Source organism: Pectinophora gossypiella, chromosome 18 (assembly GCF_024362695.1).
Source record: "Pectinophora gossypiella chromosome 18, ilPecGoss1.1, whole genome shotgun sequence".
Classification (NCBI taxonomy): domain Eukaryota; kingdom Metazoa; phylum Arthropoda; class Insecta; order Lepidoptera; family Gelechiidae; genus Pectinophora; species Pectinophora gossypiella.
Genome location: NC_065421.1, coordinates 3,578,801 through 3,592,328, shown reverse-complemented (window position 1 = coordinate 3,592,328; position 13,528 = coordinate 3,578,801). Strand labels below are relative to the sequence as shown.

At 39.4% G+C, this 13,528-nt stretch overlaps 1 protein-coding gene across 1 annotated transcript in view; it reads left to right on the top strand.

The window, feature by feature from the left end:
• Positions 1-13,214, top strand: part of LOC126375280 (adenylosuccinate synthetase) — a 32,758-nt gene extending 19,544 nt beyond the window's left edge. Inside the window, exons 5-10 of the mRNA XM_050022213.1 lie at positions 18-223; positions 820-974; positions 5,465-5,589; positions 6,116-6,242; positions 8,081-8,201; positions 9,486-13,214. Coding sequence (XP_049878170.1) covers positions 18-223; positions 820-974; positions 5,465-5,589; positions 6,116-6,242; positions 8,081-8,201; positions 9,486-9,538 — 787 coding nt within the window. The 3' untranslated portion in view covers positions 9,539-13,214. The remainder of the gene's footprint in view (positions 1-17; positions 224-819; positions 975-5,464; positions 5,590-6,115; positions 6,243-8,080; positions 8,202-9,485) is intronic.
• The last annotated feature ends 314 nt before the right edge of the window (positions 13,215-13,528 follow it).

The window sequence follows — 13,528 nt, the reverse complement described above, 5'->3', positions numbered from 1 at the left end:
CTCTAATTGATTTCCAGGTTCCGTACCCTGGTATCGGTGTACACGCGCATGTTTCCGTCCCTACAAGTGGACATTGAGGAGGAGTTGTCCAGGTACAAGTTGTACGCGAAGCAGGTCCGCCCGCTGGTGAGGGACACGGTGTCCTACCTGCACAAGGAGATCGGCAAGGGCCGCCGCGTGCTCGTCGAGGGAGCCAACGCCGCCATGTTGGACATCGACTTCGGTAACAGTCAATATCATGTACCCACTTTAGAACCCTGTCGCACTAAACCGAAGTCTCATTAAATAACAAATATGATGTATACAATACTATAAGAAGTTGCCATAATGGTAACACTTATTTCATCAATGGGCTGGCAATGGTGCCAATTCCTGTAAATACCATCTAATTTTATTTTAAGTTATATCTGTCATTTTCTTATCCGCCGAAAAGGAAAGGGACGGGTAATCGACAAGCATAAAATTTATGGAACACACGTCAATTTTAAGCACAAATCTAAACCAACCATCTAAAAAATTTACATCCGTCAATAACCCGACACAGTTAAGTAGACAGCACGTCAAACGGATTGCATACCAGCGACGTACCTTTTGATTCGGCCGGGTTATTCATTCATTTACTCATTCTTCCTAAAATTAAGAGCTGTGAATCATCCGTCCCTTTCCTTTTCGACGGATATGAAAATGACGGATATAACTTAAAATAAAATTAGGCGGTGTCTGCAGGAATCGGGGCCATTGGCGGCTTGTCTTAGGATTGAGCATACCTGGTTTTCTTATACCACGATTGTAGGTATGAATGTCTCCCGTTGCCCATAGGTACATACCCGTACGTGACGTCATCGAACTGCAGCATCGGCGGAGTATGCACCGGGCTGGGCATCCCCCCACGGTCCATTGGTGACGTCATCGGAGTCGTTAAGGCGTACACCACGCGCGTCGGAGACGGCCCCTTCCCTACAGAGCTGAACGATGTAAGTACTTTTATTTTATTTATTTAAAAGGTACACACAACAGGTAACAATCATGACATGCGAAAATAAAAGGTTACAAATGTGGGTAATAACTACATTGAAACCCAAAACGTGTATACACGGCATGGTTAGGAAATTTTGTAACGTGAGGTTAGATAGATAGATAGATAGATAAAATACTTTATTGAGCACAATGGACACAAAATACAGATTTTTTTTTGACGTGACTTATTGTAGATTTGCCGCAGATGGCATTAACTACTTGGCCGGACAAATGGGGAGCGCTGAAGGCTCTCACCCGGGCAAAATACAGAGATAAGGACAACATATACAGAAAAGCACAACAGGCGGCCTAGTTAGCTGTGTGTGTGTGTGTGTTTTTGGTGTGGTTAGCTGCAACAGGGGTTAGTTGCAGTTAAATGCTAAAAAGTGGTTAATTACTAAATAACAACAAAATAAAACAAGGAAAAAAAGTGAAACTGTACAGTACTGCAGATATGTGACGTCATCAGACTGCGTTTAGGCACTCCACCGGCACACCGGCTTGCTTCTCAATCGGGGAGCGCCGCACTATGGAATATGGTAGAACAAACGCGTATCAAAATTCATTTTTTCACTTATTGAAATAGGTCCTTCTATCAATGTAATTTAATAGTTCGAAAGTCGAAGATTCATATTCTGTAGCGTAATTCATATTATATTTGGTGAAAGTAGTTGTTTTCATGTGGTAAAGTTAAGGTTCATGAAATTGGGAAATATCAAGTTCCTCATTGACGATTTTCAAAGTCAGATAGTTTTAAAACTTAAAATGAAAGGTATATGGTATTATATATTTTTGAAAAGCTTATCTATCGGAAAATTTAAACAAATTAAATTGATTGTTTTTAATACGAATATGTACGTAAAAAAATTAAAGAAGAAATGGAGGAAAAAAAAGGTTTTCTTCAACTTCGTCGAAGCTTTTAACATTTACCGGCGCTTACCGGTGCTTTGAATTTAATGTTAATTGATAGTTTAGTTACTTATCAACAACATATATAAAAATTAGCTGCGATTTTTTGCGAACTTTGGAGATATGAGGTAAAATCGAATCCTAGTCAGGGAACGGAAATTGCTATCAATTGCGGTTTCGTGGTTGACTTGATTTAACAATACTTATTGATTATTTTATATTGTTAAGTTTTTATTATTTTGGTGTCATTTTCCGTGAGAAAATAGATATCTGAATTAATTCACACATTCTGAAACAATATAAAGGGAGGTAACAAAATATGTTTCCATTACAATTTCAGTGGTATTTTCGTATAGTACGGCTATTTTACTCTTCAAAATGTCTACTTTTAACTGTAGTAAACGTGAATTAATAGAATCTTATATAGAAGGCGGTAAAACGACTGCGGCACTTTCGACATATTTGGAGGAAAAACAAGTATCAGAAGACAATATATGTTTTATAATTGGTAAAATTCAACAGACTATCATCCCTGCGTCTAATAGACGCTGGAAAGAAGCAGCACGCAATAAGAATATATTTTTAAAAAATAACACAAATTGGCTGGATTCTGAAAAGCTTTTCGTTTTGAATCACTTTGATAACGCAAAAATAATCAAAATGCTTACAGATGAAGAAGCAATGAACCTAACAAGAAACCCTATTACATAGCTAGTTAAATTAATAATATTAAGAAAATTTTGATTCATTCCTATGTTTAGCATAATGTATAGCTATAGGTACTGTACCATTTTTTATTTTATTTTATCATTAATATGATAAGTTGTTATGGGCGATAGGCTGATCCCTTATCACCATAAGGTTCATCATATCCATCTTTGGACTTCGTATCAACAGTGGCTGCAAGTTGTCTTTGATTGCTTGTGGCTCTGCCCACCCCATTAGATATTACGGGCGTGAGTTTATGTATGTATGTATGTATGTAATATGATAAGTTATGTTAATTGAGTAATTAGTGTTAAGAAATACAGGTAAGATAATATAACTAAAAATATAAATTTCAATAAATATATAGCATTTTAAACGATTGTGAGTTTTCTTTATTTAATAAAAAAAATTACGCGTAATTTCAATTCACCAAACATTACTTATATGAATTTTTATATATTCCTTTATATTAGTGCAAAATTACATCGCTCTATCTTTAAAATTGACGGAGTTACAGATTTTTGATCCGAAACACACCCAAATATTCCACAGTGCGCCGGTTCGAGGCCAGGACCGGACTTGCACAAATTATCTGTGCAGTTTTCACTAACACAGTTGTCTCGACTGACGGCGATACATACGGCTCACCACCTATCACGACAAAATTTAAGACGACAGCCCTGACGGTGCTCAGTTGGTCTCGTACCGCGGCGCAGGGCTTCGTCTAAGACGATTATATTTGATGTATCCTAGGCGTTAAACGAATCGACCGTGTGCGAAACACTACACTGCGCTCCAAAACGGGTATCACTGATGTAGGGAAAAAGTCCGCCAAACTGAAGTGGGACTGGGCCGGACACGTTTGTCGGATGCATCCGGAGCGGTGGGCACGAGTCGTTACTCACTGGATACCTCAGGGCGGGCTTAGAAGTCGAGGCAGACCGCGTAAAAGATGGTGTGACGACCTCAATGCTTATCGCAAGGATTGGCCGGAGATCGCGCAAAGTCGAGAGGAGTGGAAAAATCAAGGGGAGGCCTTTGCCCAGCAGTGAGATCAAATAGGCTAAATAAGATAAGATAGATAGATAGATAATACGTTTATTTGGGACAACAATACAAGTAGGTTACAAACAATCAGTAAAACATACAGTTTGAAACATAACAAGGAAAGAATTACTATACGCCTCTGCCTACCCTTTTGGGGAGACAGGCGTGATGCTATGTGTTATGTAAGAAGAAGCAGGCATTGTAATAAAAATTATTAAACATTAACTGATTAATCTTTCGAACGCCGGAACGCGGATCTCGACCAGACACAATGTAAAATCTATTGTGTCTGGTATCTCGGCATATGAGAGGTTAAGTTAATGTAACATTGTGTTGTAAAGTTGTGTATGTATTAAACCTAAATAAAGGTACATACATACATACATAAACTCACGCCCGTAATCCCTAATGGGGTGGACAGAGCCACAAGTAATCAAAGACAACTTGCAGCCACTGTTGATACGATGTCGTAAGCTGGATATGATGAACCTTATGGTGATAAGGGATCAGCCTATCGCCCATAACATTAGTCCATCATGTTAGAGGACACAATCCCTCTGTCGGTTTTTACGAAATGCCCGGGAAGACAAGCAGCTGAACGTTTTCTAAATAAAGGTGTTATCTATTTATTTATTTTTTATCTGTAATGGGTTTGCTCTTGGCCCTAGACTTGCCCGAAGGCATTGACGAGGCCTAAGATGGAGCGAGCTCGCCCAGAAGGTGCCCACTCTGGCCATGAAAGCACCCGGGTTATATGCGTTCGGAAATACAGAAGACGGCAAAGAATTCCACTCCCTAGCAGTGCGCATAATGAAGGACGATGCGAAGCGCTTTGTGCGAATAGTTGGGATATCCATCAAATAGGAACCCGGCTGTACGTCTAGAAGTCCAAAGATAAAAGGGGATGGTGGAATGAGCTCGTGTAGATATAACTAAGACTAACTAAGTATAGTTATATAAGAATAAAGAGTGCCATTGCATAATTATAATTTGTTTAGTTGAAATTATGTATTTTTTTTAGTTTATTTTAATTATTTTCAATTCTATACTTTTGCGATGGAAAATTCCACTTGATAACAACTCAGAATCATGGTCTGAAACATCCCTCTCAGTTTTCGTTACGATGTCACTAACACCCTGTATATATATATATATATATATATATATATATATATATATATATATATTAACAGCCTCCGTGGTCTAGTGGTTAGAGCGTCAGGCTCACGATCTGGAGGTCCAGGTTCGATTCCCGATGGGGACATTGTCGAAATCACTTTGTGAGACTGTCCTTTGTTTGGAAAAGACTTTTCAGGCTTGAATCACCTGATTGTCCGAAAAAGTAAGATGATTCCGAGCTTCGGAGGGCACGTTAAGCCGTTGGTCCCGGCTATTAGCCGTAAAAACACCTCCACCAACCCGCAGTGGAGCAGCGTGGTGGGGTATGCTCCATGCTCCATACCCCCTCGGGTTGATTGAGGGGAGGCCTGTGCCCAGCAGTGGGACGTATATAGGCTGTTTATGTATTTTTTTTTAGTTTTAAAGTCGTAACACCGACAGTCCTTTTAAAATCTGAACTCCATTGTTTTACTATTGTGTCTGGAAACATCGGCTTTACGAGTTTAAGCTATTGTTGGAATACTTTTGCGGTGCCCTTACAGGGTGTCACATGTTTGTACATTATTTACTTATAAGAACTGTAATACCATGTGACATGCAATAAAGAAATAAATAAATAAATAAAATAGATCGCTATCTAATGTTGTTTTTCGTGTCGTTGCAGGAAGTAGGTCGACTGCTACAGGAGCGTGGTCAAGAGGTGGGCGTGACCACGAAGCGCGTGCGCCGCTGCGGCTGGCTCGACCTGGTCGTCGTGCGATACACCACCATGGTCAACGGATACACCTCGTTAGTACAGCAATGGTGCCGATTTGGGCAACCACCAATTATAACTTAATTTGTCAGGAATGTGGAGTTCGGTGAATGAGGAGCTCGGTGGCGCAGCGGTAAACGCGCTCGGTCTGCGATTGTTGAAGTTAAGCAACTTTCGCAAAGGCCGGTCATAGGATGGGTGACCACAAAAAAAAAGTTTTCATCTCGAGCTCCTCCGTGCTTCGGAAGGCACGTTAAGCCGTTGGTCCCGGCTGCATTAGCAGTCGTTAATAACCATCAATCCGCACTGGGCCCGCGTGATGGTTTAAGGCCCGATCTCCCTATCCATCCATAGGGAAGGCCCGTGCCCCAGCAGTGGGGACGTTAATGGGCTGATGATGATGATGATTGTAATTACGTAAGATGTTAATAAAATTCACGTTGATCTAACAGAAAGCTCGTTGAGGTGCGAGTATTATGTTGATCTTGCGATGGATCGACCTCTGCTTACCCCAATCGGATATAGTGACCTTATGTAAACAATAAAAAATGCTTATTACAGGGTATGCTTAACCAAGATGGACGTGCTGGATACGCTGAAAGAAATCAAGATCGGGGTCGCGTACAAATTGAATGGAAAGAGAATCGATTACTTCCCGTCTTCCATGGCCGAGCTTAGTAACATCGAGGTAATTATACACACTTACATAAACAGCCTATATACGTCCCACTGCTGGGCACAGGCCTCCCTTCAATCAACCGGAGGGGGTACGGAGCATACTCCACCACGCTGCTCCACTGCGGGTTGGTGGAGTTGTTTTTACGGCTAATAGCCGGGACCAACGGCTTAACGTGCCCTCCGAAGCACGGAATCATCTTACTTTGTCGTAAAAACCGACAGAGGGATTGTGTCCTCTAACATGATGGACTAATGTTATGGGCGATAGGCTGATCCCTTATCACCATAAGGTTCATCATATCCATCTTTGGACTTCGTATCAACAGTGGCTGCAAGTTGTCTTTGATTACTTGTGGCTCTGCCCACCCCATTAGGGATTACGGGCGTGAGTTTATGTATGTATGTATGTTTTCGGACAATCAGGTGATTCAAGCCTGAAATGTCCTTACCAAACAAAGGACAGTCTCACAAAGCGATTTCGACAATGTCCCCATCGGGAATCGAACCCGGATCTCCAGATTGTGAGTCTAACGTTCTAACAACTAGACCACGGAGGCTGTTATACACACTTATTGGCCCCGATTCCTGCAGACACCTAATTTTAAGTTATACCCGTCATTTTTTAAAGGCTTTCGTGGTTCAGTGGTTGAGCGTTGGACTCAAGATCCGGAGGTCGAATCCCGGTGGGGAAATATCACAAAAATTACTTTGTGATACCTAGTTTGGTTAGGACATTACAGGCTAATCACCTGATTGTCCGAAAGCAAGATGATCCGTGCTTCGAAAGGCTTGTTAAGCCGTTGGCCCCGGTTAAAACTTATGATGTAAGTATGTAGTCGTTACATGAGCCATGTCAGGGGCCTTTGGCGGTTCAGTAATAACTAGTGATGTTCCGAATATCCGTATCCGTATCCGCGGATATCCGAGATAAAAGAAAAATCCGTATCCGTGTCCGTTACTTTTCACGCGGATCTTTTACGGATCTTTTTCAGGTGATTAAGTAGAATTATTAAATAAAAAACTATAAAATTCCACTCAGATTGTTTTTATTTCTTAAAATCAAATATTTGGCACCTTTATATTGCTAAAATTTAGATAGATAGATCTTTATAATGAAAGCAAGATAAAATATCACTTTTATAATAATGAAATAACTAAAACTTTAATCTTTTTTTTAAGAAAATAAAGATCCGTATCCGCGGATCTTTACACTAAATATCCGTATTCAGGTCCGTATCCGCGGATATACATTTTTAACGATCCGGCACATCACTAGTAATAACCCTGACACCAGTGTGTCGATAGCGATAAGCGCTGAATAAGCAAATCGATAAGATTGCATCTAATATCTATCATAAAACGGTATATTTTTCCATGGTAGCCCAGTTGGTAGAACGCATGCCTCTCACTGAGGTCGCAGATTCAAATTTATCACAGGCCTAAACCAATGATTGACGAATTTGTTTTCGAATTCATGTTTGGATGATAAATGATTATCATGTGCTCAGCGATGAAGGAAAACATCGTGAGGAGACCTACATTCCCGAGAAATTAATTTTCGGAGGTATGTGACCCAACCTGTGGGCTGGTCGTCCCTTCGCGGGTTGGAAGGTCAAACCGGAACCGGAAAAACACCGGACCTGTCAAATCTTCAGGTTAGGTAAGCGGATCCTGTGAAAAACGGGATAATGCTAGGAGGATGATCTCTCTCTATTTAAGAGCTGCGCTCTTGTCGGTGGAGTAATCGCCATTACTCCATAGATAGGGCGTGTAGGACGGTGGTTGCCCCAATCGCCTTCGCGCTTTTCTTCGCTTTTTAGGGGGATGATGAACATGTATATTTTTCAGGTGGAGTATATAACCCTACCGGGTTGGGCACAGAGTATAGAGGCGGTGCGGGAGTACGAGCAGCTGCCCGACGCGGCCATTGAGTACGTCCGGACCATCGAGGACCACCTGCGGTTACCTGGTTAGTACAATATTTAATAATCTTTATTTGCATACTATGACAACACACATTACTTTATGTAGTCATGAGCAATATAATGTACCCACTTTAGGACTCTGTCGCATTAACATATTTGACATTTAGTGAGACTTACAGTTCAATTTGTCAAAAAAGTTAATGTGACATAGTACCAAAGTGTATACATATTAATGCTCGTGACCGTACATAACAACTATGTATACAGATGGATCAAAAATCACAGACCGCCCCCTATCGCCCATAAGTATACAATGGTGCTAATTCCTGTAAACACCATCTAATTTTATTTTTAAGTTATATGTCATTTTCTTATCCGCCGAAGAGGAAAGATATGGGTAATCAAGCATAAAATTTATGGAACACTCGTCAATTTTAAGCACAAATCTGAAACAACCCTAGAAAATTTTTACATTGCCCAATAACCCGACAATTAAGTTGACAGCACACGTTGGTTTGCATATCCGCGAGATATCTTTTTGATTCGACCGGCTTATTCATCATACTCATTCTTTCTAAAATTAACAGCTGTCAATATGTCCCTTTTCTTTTCGACCGATAAGAAAATGACACGTATAACTTAAAGTTAGGTGTCTACAGGAATCGGGGCCACTGTCCAGTTAAAATTCGTGATAAATTGCTATAAAATATGGAGCAACGTGGAGTGTATCCCGTCTGAAGAATAAGTTATGAAGGAAAAACAGCACGCTGGAAAAAGGCAGTTTTGATTGAAAATAAGTTTTTATGAGTTTTCTTCTTTCCGAACTTTAGGGAATAAATATAACACTATGATTTTGCAATTAAACGCTGCACAAAGGGTTTTAGTGAAAATATAAACAAAACAATATGTTTGTCTACTCAACTGCCTGCTATGATTCTGCATTGTATACTTATACAATGATGCTAATTCTTGTAAACACCATCTAATTTTATATCGGTCGAAAAGAAAAGGGACATATTGACAGCTGTTAATTTTAGAAAGAATGAGTAAATGATGAATAAGCCGGGCGAATCAAAAAGGTATCTCGCTGATATGCAAATCGACGTGTGCTGTCAACTTAATTCTGTCGGGTTATTGGCCAATGTAAAATTTTTCTAGAGTTGTTTTAGATTTGTGATTAAAATTGACGTGTGTTCCATAAAATTGATGGTGTCTACAGGAGTTAGCACCAGTATAGAATTCTGTCAACATTTAGGAACACTCAACAGTGCTGCCGCCTACATTTGAGCTTCTAGTTTTTAGTCTCATTCAATTTATTTATATTCCAGTGAGGTACATCGGCGTGGGGCCAGGCCGCGAGTGTATCATCGAGGGGCGTTAAAATATCGGCCGGTACTTAGTGTCACTTGTTAACTATAGTTGTACGATGTTAACCGGCTCCAGTGCAAATTATTATTATTCTTAGTAATAGCCTTCTACACGGGAAGCAGGTTGCACACATGTGTATGAATACTGTTCACCAGACCTATGAAATCTTCAGATTAGGTTAGAGACGGCACAACGCTAGGGAGATCTTCTATCGTGTGGTTTGTGAGGTGGATTACCAACCTCATCAACCCTGGTGTCATGGTTACTATTGAGCGTCAAAGGCCTCAAGTAACGACTACGTACTTACAGTAAGTAGTAACCGGGACCAACGGCTTTCTTTCGGACAATCAGGTGGTCAGCCTGTAATGTCCTAACCAGGCTAGGATGATGTTTATACAGATGTGTGCAGCTTGTAACAATAAAATTCACTGCATATTGGAGTTAGTCCGAGGTCCAATCGAACCAGCGAGGTAGAATTATTACGAAAACAATCAGTATTCCTGTATCGAATTACTGTTATGCGGATATGAAACTCATATACATGTACTTTATCCTACATCCGATGAAGTTAGCATGTGTTTTTAGAACAACAAAGCGTTTGAATGAAGACGAGATTTTATAATGTATATTATACAATCATTAACCTCACGCCCGTAATCTCTTATGGGGTGGGCAGAGCCACAAGGAATCGAGACAACTTGCAGCCACCGTTGATACCAAGAACTAAGATGGATGTTAATGTATATTATAAGTTGGTAAATTAAAATTTATGGCGTATTTCACATATTTCAAACCATAGCATGATTAGAATGACAACAGGACAGGGACGTGTCTGTATACTAACTGTATACTGTAGGTGCAGCTTATTGCGAAAGAGATGAGATATACAGTCATGAGCAATATGATGTACACACTTTAGAACCCTGTCGCACTATCATATTTGATATTTAATGAGACTTACGGTTTAATTTGTCAAAAAAGTTAATGTGACATGGTATCAAAGTGTATTCCTATTAGTACCCGTGACCGTACATCTAACGGTGTCTCTCTAATCATGCTACCAGCGGCCATTTTGTACTAGCTTATAGTAGACATTGAACAAACTTGTATGGAATCAAGCGAAACGTATTAGGTATAATGTTTTAAAGGGAACCTCTAATCCCTGACGCACTATATCCCTAAGGTCTGCTAAGGGTGATAAGTAACACCATTTTGTATCCTCCTTGTACCAGGAGCTTATAAATAACGTACAATCGGCGCAGGCGCCTATATTTACCAACGGTTGTCGCAAGAGTCCAAACGCTTTGTAGTCCTTTAAACACGGTTTTTAACCGACTTCAAAAAAGAAGGTTTTATATAAACGGGAAGGTTTTCCAAGTACTTATTCATCGGGTTACCGAACGGTAAAGTTTATAATTATATTCTTTTATTGTCATTGCATGATACCTAATATTCGCAGTGTTCTCGCTTAGTCAATTTGTGAACTATATTTGCTATAATTGTCGGAGTTTAGACGCGCCGGTCGCGTCTACAGTACGTCGTCCAGTTCGCGTTATTCGTACTTAGCTTGTGTAGTATTTGCGACAAGGGTCTTCTGGTACGTGGCGCCATAGTCGTGGAACTTAACTCCTTACACGTAACATGATAAGAATGGCAGCAGGGCAGCAGCCCCCATGGCACAGCAACCGCGCCGCGGCTCGAATTATATCCAAGACTTCGACCATTGGCTTTGTTACCTTTTAAAAATGAAATCACTGAACTTAACATTTCTTAAATCAGGAACAATATTAGAGAAACCGCAAAAACCTGTGTGTCGCGAAGCTGATGCAGCGAAATAGTTTTTGTTTACTTCGTTTGCAAGTGTATAAATTGCTACCTACATGTTCCTTATTTGTTGTATTTGTTCGAGGATGATATTATGTTGCAAATTGGAAGCAACGATGGTGAATGCCGGTGTACGGATAAACCAAAGTTGGTTTTTGTTGCACCGCCAACTGTAAAAAAATTGTATTAAGTACTATACTTATTTTTAATAAATAAATAAATAAAATCTGCGTAGATAAACTTTCGAGTAGATAGCGTTTCGCTGCGTGTATTGGTCGAAGCCGGTGGTATAATTTCCCCCGCTCGAGGCGCATTGTCGAACAGAACCTGCAGGGCAAAGATAGCTCATCTCTTTCACACTAATGGTGTACGGCTTAGTGCGAAAGAGAGAGATGTCACTCTTATCACGCTGTTTTAAGAATCCTATGGAAACGCCATTATTGACAGTTGTTATAAATGGAGAATGGATGGCGTTAGTCTAATAGAAAGCTCGGTGAGGTGTCTGTACTTAAATCGCCTTGCGATGGATGTACCTTTGACTACTCCTAGCTTGTTTTTAAATTGGAAATGGTCACACCAGCGCCCTCCTGTCAATATTATCCACGCGTCAAAAGGTTCTTGTCTATCTATACATACACCACTCGCGTTATAGCAAGGTGCGTAGGCAAGCTGTCAGAATGGTACAGTTTTTGGTGTCTCTTTCGCTCTAGAGTGTTACTCTATCTTTCTGTCCTGTAACGCACCATGCAATAGCGCAAATGATATTATAAAGCGCACTGTGTAGTACTGCGCTCTGTGTTACATAGATTGTGTCGTTATCTTGGATCCGTACTTGTGAAGTAGGGTTGTAACGGACCTACTGGATATATTCACATTCAAATCCAATTCAAATTCAAATATATCTTTATTGATAACATAGTTACATTTTGAATCGTCAATTTTTACATAACTTATACGAATATTGATACCATTGATAACTTATACGAATAATTGTGCGAGGTTGCAAAATTTTGACACAGTATTTACGCAATCATTTTCCGTATTTTCGTTACAACCCTAATGTAGACTTAAAATTAAAAACAAACATATTTCGAGACCAAATCTGTACTTATCAAATACAATTTTATATTCGAATGATACATGGATCTGCTGATAACGATGTTTATGCTGGTGCTTAGTACATAATGGAATTGTATTATGGAAACTTGAGAACGGCTCTCCAAGGGATTTGTTTTACAGCAATAATTATAATAGGGTTTATCGGTTATCTAGTTTATCGGTTTCAGCCGATATAATTTAACACCAATATACTTGTCGACTAACAAGACTAAAATAATATAGTATTATTATTATATTTTATATATTCGGACACCAATGATTATGGATTCCTAACTGTGAATTAGTGAGAATGATTGTAATGATAAGTTAATGTTTCAAATAATGTTTTGACGTAGCTTGTGCGTAAAGAAAGCACAAAGACATGTCAGATAAAGACCTTTTTAATAGCATATAATTTTTAATATTATGTTTTAATACTTTCTGTTAGCAGCCACTAACTTTTAATTTAGGCATTCACATTTCCATTTTCGCCCGAATCGACAACTTTTGAAATTTAACAAGAGACCATTTCGAATTTACTTAGTTACTTTTTTATGTTAAAAATCGATTTTTGTACAAGAAATTCCCATTCCAAAGATCTTTTTTTGAAAAATCTTATAGGTACTTACTTACTTTTAATTAGTAAATCAGTTTTTTTTTGCTTTTACAACATTCTTTGAGGTGTGTTTTTATGTGATATCGATATTGTATTAATGTAAATATTTCAATACAGTTATATGCCAATAAAATAATGGTTTATTCTTTTATGTTTTTGTTTTATTACGAATTATCGCCCAATACCTTGTTCATACAGAAACAATGTTGTGGGAGAATATTCCGAACTATCGATAATCATCTATACCATCGATAGAACTACTGTTACTATCGATCGATTACCTATAGTATTGCTTTTAACGATTGCAAGGACTTGACAGCACGGAATAGAAGAGGATGGAAACGCCCTAACGCGCATTTTATACGAGAACCGCTGTCACCGGTTCAACCCCGCGCTCTCTTTTACTACTACTGCATACAGATAACGACACTTCTACTGCTTCTCAAATTCCAAAAGCACGTTACC